The sequence below is a fragment of the Tyto alba genome, unplaced genomic scaffold, assembly GCF_018691265.1.
Source record: "Tyto alba isolate M040663 unplaced genomic scaffold, T.alba_DEE_v4.0 Super-Scaffold_2, whole genome shotgun sequence".
NCBI classification, from domain to species: domain Eukaryota; kingdom Metazoa; phylum Chordata; class Aves; order Strigiformes; family Tytonidae; genus Tyto; species Tyto alba.
Genome location: NW_024881282.1, coordinates 51,721,181 through 51,730,926, shown reverse-complemented (window position 1 = coordinate 51,730,926; position 9,746 = coordinate 51,721,181). Strand labels below are relative to the sequence as shown.

The 9,746-nt window shown below is 42.3% G+C and overlaps 1 protein-coding gene across 1 annotated transcript; it reads right to left on the bottom strand.

Moving 5' to 3' along the window:
* Positions 1-1,755: 1,755 nt before the first annotated feature.
* Positions 1,756-4,620, bottom strand: IL22 (interleukin 22). Its single transcript, XM_009966367.3, has 6 exons — positions 4,578-4,620; positions 4,241-4,498; positions 3,368-3,433; positions 3,127-3,270; positions 2,834-2,899; positions 1,756-2,419 (listed from the first exon to the last, which is right to left on the bottom strand). Exons 2-6 carry the CDS (start codon positions 4,442-4,444, stop codon positions 2,306-2,308), a joined length of 594 nt encoding a protein of 197 aa, XP_009964669.2. The 5' UTR covers positions 4,445-4,498; positions 4,578-4,620; the 3' UTR covers positions 1,756-2,305.
* Between the last annotated feature and the right edge of the window lie 5,126 nt (positions 4,621-9,746).

Here is a 9,746-nt window from a genome sequence, read left to right as displayed (position 1 = left end):
ATAATCCCTGTTACCCTCCACTGACTAGTAAAGGGAGTTGGGTGTATCTTGGGGATAGATGGTGTCTGTCGGAGCTCAGTGAGATGAATTCCCCATTTGGTGCTTAACCTCCCTCCCTTTGCTGTCAGCTGTCACAAGTTCAAGTGATAAGAGAAAGGATGTCAGACAACAGCTCTTGACAAGATCATTGTTTAGCCCACAAGAAAAAAATAAATAAACATCCTACTGAATATAATAAAAGTTTAAAGCCCAACAGTGTAATGTGGTACCAAAGCCAGGTTGACTGTCCATGTTGGGTCATTTCTGCCTCAACTTTGAACAGGCATGTGATTCATATGTTGTGAGATGCAAATGAGAGTGTGGAACAAAGTAAACCATGTTGATGGCATCTAGTTTGACAGGTAACAGACATACTTCACCCAGATGGATCATATGCCAGTCTAGTATGTGAGTTCCTACAAGGAAGTGTTAGAATTTCAGTTCACATAAACCTTGTTCAAATTAGGTACAGATGGACACTTTTATCTCAAAATCACTCTGGTTCAGGAACAACATGGGCTAGTTTAATCCCATTTCAGTGCCATCTAACTTCAACAGCTTATGTAAGACATGTTAAGACTAATTATTTTTGGACTAACATTGGTTTCTCTTTGAATTTAATTGATGAAGCTACCAAGGTAGATCGAGGTAGATTTCCTGCCAACATTTTTCCCATATTACAGTATCTATTCATGGAGTGTCTTCTAGGTATCCTTTTAGCAAGTATTTTTGCATGTGAATGTCCCTGATATGCTGTGCTTGCACAGCTTCATGCCCCTCATCCTCACTGCAGCCCCAATTCCTTTACTTGAGGACATTCATGGTGTTTCATGTTTTTTCAGATGTGAACAGGATGCTTGTTGCAGTGATGAATAAATGGTAAAGCCTTTCTCAAGAAGTTTTCACCAGTTGCTGACAATCTGCTGTTACATATTTCCTCTAGTTTTCTCACTATTTGCATGTTTTCACCTCTTTACCTTTGGTCCAGCCACCAGTGTCCCTGGCTGCATCAGAGCAAATCCTCTGGTTTTGCCCAAGGGACATTGGTAAAGGACACAATAATGATGGATTAAACTGCTCTTCAGTGCCTTGGAGTCTTTTTTCTGTTTGAGAGCTTGCACCGAGAGTAGGCACCAAGCACTTCTCTCCTGAACTGATCTCAAATCCCTGATGCCGCAGAGCATCGTTTGTGCTCAGTGTGCCCATGGGGCAGTGAGAACATAGCACTGAGTTTTCAGTAACAATTGCTGCCTGTTTGTCACCATTTTTATCTGACACAGGGGGGACAGTTTGGGACTTTTCACCAGCAGCTATTCAAGATGGGATCTTGTCTACCGGCGTGCTGAGGCAGATTCAATGAATTAAACCAATGACTCTCATGAGTGATGCTATTTTTCCCACCACCTCTCCACAACAAAGTCTGACAAAATTGAAAATTGCAGCCTTATGGTGAAGAAGCATGTCCCCAGACCAAACTTGCATCCTTTCTGGATACAAGAATACAGCCATTGGCCCAGCAGCCCCATAGACACAGTATGTGTCATCTCCCTTGTGTCTGAGTAAAAGAGAAAAACTTTGTGAATGGCAATAGTTGAGGACCAAAATATTTATTATAATAAATTAGAGTAAGCATTTCTAAAACAATCCATCTGCATATAAATATCACACAGCAGTTTTAATTTCATAGTTCACTTAAAATCCTCTAGTACGGCTTCATAAATACATTTCCTTGGATATTTTTCAATTAATATATATAAATAAAAGTACTGTATAATTATTACCTTAAAATAAGTTACCATTAAATATGAATGACAAAAATTATTTCTAAATTGGTCTGAAATACCAACTTTTCAGGTAAAGGTCAGAAGGGGGCAACATATTCAAGAGAATTTTCCAAGTAAAAGGCTCAAAACACCCTGGCTATGTACCACAGCCTACCTTCACCAAAGCTGATTCATAGGTGTCGCAGCATATAAAATACAGAAACAGTTCCTATTCCTATGAAGATGAGGACAGGAGCATGCTTTTGAAAATAACTAATGCCCTGTGTTGAAATGGAGCTGCACAAACACTGTCCTGGAGTTTTCATTTTCAAAGAAGGCAGCAATATGCATCCTGTCTGTGCCCACTTAGTTTTCTATTTTTGGCACAAGTGAAAAACATACTGCATGTATGGGTGAGGGGTTTTTTTCTGCAATAGTTAATCAATTCGAGTTACAGCAAGAGTTATTCAAAGCCATCTCTTCAAGCATGACCTGAAATTCCTTCAGTTTTTCTTCTTGTTCCCTCCCTTCTTTGGGGTATCAGTACAGGCATTTTCTATGTAGTCAAACAGTAAATCCAGTTCTCCAATGGCTTTAGTCTTTCCATTCTCTCCCAACTAGAAAAGATCAGAACGGAAGTTTTAGCATGTCATTATTTCTCAGAAAATTGAAATTAGGCTTGCTACAGAAAAAGAATCAAGAACTTACTCTCCTTATTCTTTCAAGTAGTTCTATTAGAGTCATTATACCATAAGAGATAAACTAGTTCATTCAGATCTAGTCTAGCATATACAGTTACCTGCAACCTGACTTCTGAAGGTTTAAGTTGCCAGAACATGTACAGAGAGTTAACAGGACAAGGGAAGGAGGGCTGGAAGTGGAAACGTCACTAATCCTCTCTTTAATGCCCCTGCAGGCTTCACCTCCTAAGTAATCTCCAGACTTTGTTTCATAATTAGGTCAGCCTTAATCCAGCTAGATGATTGCAATTTGGAATTGCTTTTTTTAACTGTTGGGAAAAAAAAATATACCTGTTGCATTTTGCTTTTCATTTCTTCCAGGTTCTTTTCAATATGCTCTCTGTGTCCCGAGAATTTCTAAAAGAAGAAAAAATCCAGACATAACATTGGCAGCTGTACGCAACAATGTGTTGGGGTTTTTTTTTCCTCTTTCACACCTTTCTATCAACCTCATGTTCAATATCTCTGCTCTGAGGTTTCCCTTCCTATCACTGCCTTTTGCCACTGTTTGCAGCATTCTGAGATTCAGGAAGAGCAACAAGAGTCAGAACTGAGAGGAGGGAAAGACACCCAACGCTACTCACACATCTGCTCAGCTCCGAGGTCAGGGATGCCAAGAACTGTGCTACCTCTTCAGCGTACGGGTACTGATCCTTGGCCCCGGTGAGGAGGACATCTTTCACAACAATCTCCACAATCCTCTTCATCATGTAGCAGCGGTTGTTTTCCTATGTATGCAAGTAAGAGGTCACATTAAATCATGGCAAGAGATCAACAAGTGCTGCAGAAGGATGCAAAGAGCAACCTCCTTGGTGTAAGTCTTACCTTGATGTTAACATAGAGCTGCTGCCCAATGAGCCTGTTGTCCGTGTCCTGGTCTGAGACCCTGGCCTGAGAGGAAAAAAAGGAAACGTCATGTGGAGACGGGAACCTTACCTAAAAATTAATAATAAACCCTAAGGTTTTCATCAGTAATAGTTCAGGTGACATGAAGGAATGGGCACCATAGACAGTCTGTTACAGGTAAATAAGCTTGGACATTTTGTCTGTTTCTGCCCTTAACTGGGTGAGATTCAAGGTCGGCATCACTGGAAAATAAATAAGCAGAAGTCTGGATTCCTGTCCCCCCTCTTACACATCAGATGTCATAGTGGTTACAGTGACCACACCAGATGCCGCAGGTGGCCGACCTCAGGAGGCCCACGGTGCTGCCGGGAGGTGCTGCAGCACCCGGTGGTGAGCGCCCAGGGGGACCCGCCCGTGGTAAGAGCAAACAAGAAACCTGCCCAAGCAGAGCTCTCGGAGGTGCCTGAGGAGCTGCCTAGCCACGGCTGGACTCACGGGCAAGCCCAGCTCCATATGGACTGGGCAGGCGATGGAATTTAAGCTCATGTTTCACGATTATCCCAGTCTTGCAGCAGCCGCTTGAGAGAAGGAGCTGTGCTGTGCCAGGGGGCTGCCTTTCCCTTGGGGAGCAGGAGGAGGAAGAGAGACAGCAGCTCCCCCCGGCTACACAACCAGGGGTCAACAGACCCACTCCACATGCCCAAGCTCTGCCTTACTGCAAATAAACACACTTTTTTTTTTTCTATAGAAAGGCATGAGAAAGAGAGAGGAATGCTGAAGGTGAGAAGCCAAGGCATTGGAAGAGGAGGAGATCCTCAGATCCTGTCATGAAGGACACGTGGGTTACTGTACCATTTTAGCCAAGGTGTAGGTGCGATTCCTGATGTAGGGCTGCTGGAAGTTGATCTTCCTGAGCCTGCAGGCATGATGGGTGGTAGGAGCCACCCCTGCCCCCTTTGGAGGCAGAGGGCTGGTGAGAAGAAGAGGGAGACAACAACAGCAGCAGAAGACAACCCATCCTGAGAAGCTCTTGGTCAAGGTCTGCAGGGAGGCCATGGCTCACGATCCAAAGTCGTCCGTCCCAGCAGGTTGCAGCTACAGCACTCAGCACTGGCAAGAGAGAGCCGTGTTAGCATCAGGGAGAGTGGACAAGGCAAAGTGAGAGAGGCACAAAGGCTGCAAGCCTTACCTTTGCTGTGATTCTTGATGTGCTCTGCAGGAGGTGAAGTGCACCTTATATAGGGCCACCAGCATCTCTCTCAGCTTTTTTTTTCATATACTGGTGGTGAAATAAAAATGACATCAGCAAGTCTCTTACTTTCCAGTATCCTCTTCTGAGAACTACCTAACCACTACAAAACCCACAAATACAACTTCAAGGCCACTGTAATCTTTAGTTTCTTATAAAATAAACCAAATTTTAATGCAGGGCAAAGCAGGGGCTTTTACTAGGGCAGGAATTCTGAATTCTTTTTTGCGCAAAAATATTTGAGAAGTTTCTGGGTTTGTGCCTCCTGTCCTGATTGCAACACATTAATTGGATTGGCAATTTGATGGCAGATAATGTAACATATCAATTTCTGTTCATCTTTTGTGGTAAAAGACTGGTGCTCCTCTGCTGCTGACTGGTATACACATGTGGTCAGAGACTTCACCAAACCCAACACACTGAGCATCTACAGTTCCCACCTTGCAAATACCTTTTCCCACACAGTGGCCCACTGGAGTCACTGGCCATCTACCCATCACCATGCAATCCTCTGTCAGAGATCAGAAACTATGTAGGACCAACACAGTATTTATCACATCCCTGATCTTCAAATTCCCATTTTCCAAGAAATTATCCATATTCCAGGCTGGTACCAGGTGTAGTGACCAAAGCCGTGGTCATGCACTTACTTATCCAGGTGATTTCCATGTTCCTGACCCTGTTCTGCTAAAGTAAAGGCAGTGGTCTGAAATATTATGCAGGGTGCTAAAGGGAAACTGTGTTCTCTTTAGAGAGCAATTCACAACCCAGCAGTAGATGGTAATGCATGAGGACAGAACTGGTACAAATGCAAACTCCTGATTGTCTAATACCCACAAGGCACACGGGTGACAAATGTGAGAAATGGGACCTGGAAAACCAAGGTTCCAACTCTGCCTCTGAGGGTGAACAGGAACATCCATGGGGCTGGGCTTCAGCCCTTGTGGCTGAGGTTCTTGGAACAAGAGCCATAATCAGCCTTACCCTATGGTCTGAAATGCTCAGCTCTTCTTATACCTGAAAGGAGGCAGTTAAAGGCTGGCTGGCACCAGGTTTATGCTTTATCTTTCCCTGATGCATCTGCAGCATGAATTTGTCTCTTCATGCTTCAGTCCTGCCTCAGTTGCCCTCAGGTACCTGCCACATCAGCTCTGCACAGCCCCGAGCCCTTGAAGCTGCACCCCCTCACCCTGGAACCACCATCACCACATCCCTTTCCGTGCCCTCTCAGGTACCCATTCCCATGCCCAGCCTCCAACAGCATCCTGACCACAGCAGGCAGCAGAAAACAAGTCTGGACCCAGGATGTCAACAATCTAGTTCACACCCTAAATGTACCACAAAGTTTTTCAAGAATATGTTTATAAACTCTTTTCCACAAATTGTTAATTTGCCAGGGTAACAGGCCCCGTGGGGGAGAAGATGTGAGGCTATTATACTTAGACAGAAGGCAAACATTAAAGACCAAACTGGAGAAATCCAGACACAGAGGCTGTTTTGAAGGATTGGTCTCCCCTGAAGTGCATTCCCATTAACTGCTCTCCAGGTGTTAAACGCAGCCTGATAACCAAAGTCTGCTTCTAACTGAAGTTTCTTGCAATTCTCCACCAACTCATCCAGCAGAACAGAAGTCCCAAACCCAGAAGAAAAGCTGTGAATGGGCCAGACCCCCCTGTCCTCCTGCCTTTCTGGCAGATCCCACCTCTCCATCCCTTTGTTCACTTACTGTTGTCAGACACAGATCCAACTTGCCTCACTTCTTCTTGTGGCTCCAGTCCCAGGGGAAGGGTTCACGTCCTGGGTAAGTGGGTGCTGTGCCACTCGCATGTGTTCAAACTGCTGTGAGGAGCCCACCCAGTCCCAGACTTCTCACACCTCCAGATGGATATTTAAACATCAGGCAGAGGGATGAGGAATTAGATGCTGAATCATTGTTCTGCCCTTTTTTATGCAGTCATTACAGGATGTCTTCTGTCCACCTTCTCTTGTATTAGAAACCATACACTGCGACATAACTATTTTCATAGAAAACTTTAAGTTAGACTTGATAAGTCTCTCTTTCTCCCATCTATGCTGTTAGCTGCCTCTCTCAATCATAGTACTCTTTGGCTGTGCCATGATGCCCTCCTTCAGAAGCTTTAAAAAGGCTTTGTTTCAATTGTTTAGTTTACCTCCCTGCCTCTGGTATTCACCTTCATTTTCCAGACACAGATATGCTGAAATACATATTGTAAGCTCATTAATTCATATTTCACAAATTTCCTTTTTATGTCATTCCTAAAGCCTTCGCATTATTTATTCTTTTGTTTGCAGTTATAACAGCCTATCTTCCATCCCTCCAGCTTGCTGTGACTATGATTCATCCCGAAAGTGAACATTCCAAATCTTGCTGGACACTAATTTTAGCAGACTATATGGTTCCTGTGCTCATCCATCCACTTCTGGCCTCTTCCCAACCACATTCCACCAGATGACTGCTGTCCTGGATGTACCACTGAGTTATGGTGTAGTCAGTCACAGCTGCAGTCATTCCATATAACATGTCAATAGAATTTCTCTGAAAGTGGAGATATGCCTCCCATTCCCAGGACCTGCCATTTCTGCTACAAGATTGTATTGACAAGGACGTGACTAGTCACTGCTACCACCTCTTTTGACAAGCTCACCACACCCTGGATGGGAGATACACATCCAGCATTACATCCTACTGAAAGATGAGGTTAAAAACCTGCACTATTACTGGATCTTACTGCAGTCCTCAGCTGAAGTCCAGAGAGGGAGGAAGGAATCGAGGTTTTCTGCTACAGTTGAGGAAGAATTTCTCTTTCTTCTTGTTTGAGGAGGAAATACAGTAAACTTCAGAAAAATAGGGTCTTGAGCCAGCACTGAATGTGATCCTCAGGGAAATTGCTTACTTAGACACCCCTCCCCAAACAGGCTGCACTGAACTGTAGAGCTGGAAGAAGAGATCAGTGAAAGGAAAGCTGTATTTAATTTAAAAAGTTGTACCCTGGCTGAAACCATCACTGGTGGATCTTACTTTGGGGAGAAAGAATAAATTGGAAAAAAATGGGTTGGAAGAACTTGTCTTAAAGGAGCAACCTTTCTCACTAATTCTTTCCTTTGTTAACACTGACAAGTATTCTACAACGAGAACTGGTAATTTGGTAATTTCTCTTTGAGCATGAACTACTGATGTCTTACAATACCTGATAGTACCGAGCTTTTCTTTATAAGACAATGCCATTTTGAAAACAATCAAACAAACAAACAAACAAAAACAAACACCAAAAATTACTTCTCCAAGCTTGGGTGGGAGTGTGCAGGGGAGAAGAGTGTGGGGGGAGAAGTAATCTTCCTTTTTAATTTTATTACTTTTTCTAGGTTTAATGATATTTTTAATGCTTAAGGCTAGTAACACCGTTTAAAATACAAAATTCTTACAAGAAAACAGACCTGCTATGCTTCTGTTTTATTTAAAAACTACCAGAGACCTCTGAACTTCTATAAAGTACCCTCTGCGATTTTTTTTTAAGTATAATTAATTAAAAAAAATAATTTTTGTATTTTTTACTGATCTTATTTTCTCCCTGGTGTCGTCCTGAAAGTTCAAAGTCTATCCTATCACTGACCTCACCAATAAACTTTAAAGTGTTATTACATGGAGTTTCCCTAAATCATTAAGAAACCATAGCGGTTGAATATTCTCGACAATGACTTTTTGACCCATATTGAAGACAGAGGATTTTCTGAGGAGGACTGGAACTCTACATCACATCTGCCTCAAAAGCCACAGACACTTCCTTCTTACTTTGAATGAGGCCACAGGTGAATAACCAATACTGTACTTTGATGTTCAGCTGGTGTGTATCATCACCATCATGTTGGCATGCAGGAATTTTCTTGAGCTTTAATACATTTTCAGTCAGCTAGGATTATATTGCATTATTAGAAACATCCTCAGGACTGGACACTGGGCTACAAATATTGTCAAGAGTAGGTATGTGGAAGAGTGAGCCTCTGTATCATCCTCTTGGGTCTTTTACCTGACGATTCAATTCTCCCCCCCCTTAAACATCTGTATGAATGGAGCACAGGTCACATAATGCCTAAAACTGAACATGCAACCTGTGTGGAGACATCCTTAAATTTCAGGTCACACTCATCCTCTTCATTTTGCTCCAGCTCATTTGTGAGGTAGTTCATTGCATTTTATCTCAGTTCTTCCCTGATTTTGTCTAGACTTTCAAGCCTGAAAAGATTAAAGTAGACTTTAAAAATGTTTCAGCTCAAGCTCCAGTGGGACTTTATTTTAGTCAGCTCTCTGCCCAGCAATGAAAATATCAGCAATGGAAGTTGATTCTTCTTTATAAAGCTTGAAAATAAGCTTTTCTGTAATTCAGCCATTCATTATGGAAACATCATAGTACACCGACCAGTATGTTCTGGGCATGATCATTAGGAACAGAAGAAAGGATTAATTTTCTATGGAGGAAATTATATCAATGCAGAGACTGGGAGAGGACATATAGCATTTGATCATTATATTTTTGCTTTTTTCATTATAGGTTTAATGTTTTGTAAGACACTGTGAATGTTTTGGAATGAGGAGGAGGAGGAGTATTTAAATTGCTTAGCCTGGGATTGTCAGGTATTGGAAGTGTCAGATCTCAGTGCAGACACTGCTGACTCAGGCTTTTTGCGGAGGATGTGCAATTCACCTACCTCCCCTGACAGTAACACTTTTGTTACAGTGAATAACACATTTCCTCTGACAGTAACACTTTTGCTTATATATCTTATATTTCATCAAACATCTTTGTTTCTGACCTTCACTTGGTTCTATTATGTAATTTCTGGGTATCCTACATATAAAATGCTATATAATAAACATCATAAAACTGGTATTTCATATCATAAAAAGTCCAAGTAAGAGGGAATTAATAGTTCGTTGTGGTCTCAATTTTAAATTACGTTGTGGGACAAAAAAGCCCCTTGGTTTAAATAACTTTATTCTCACCTCAGTAACATTCATATAGTGGAGATCCAAGAGAAAGTCACACAGAGTCGGTTGAGACAACACTGTACAGCTGCTACCAATGTTATTAC

Bases quoted from the DNA above. Each gene is read 5' to 3' on its own strand.
- IL22 (XM_009966367.3), bottom strand. From the start codon at position 4,444: ATGGCCTCCCTGCAGACCTTGACCAAGAGCTTCTCAGGATGGGTTGTC. The intron at 2,900-3,126 runs GTGAGTAGCGTT...TTCTTCTTTTAG, and splicing joins CCTCGGAGCTGAGCAGATGT to AAATTCTCGGGACACAGAGA. The intron at 2,420-2,833 runs GTATATTTTTTT...GATCTTTTCTAG, and splicing joins TGAAAAGCAAAATGCAACAG to TTGGGAGAGAATGGAAAGAC.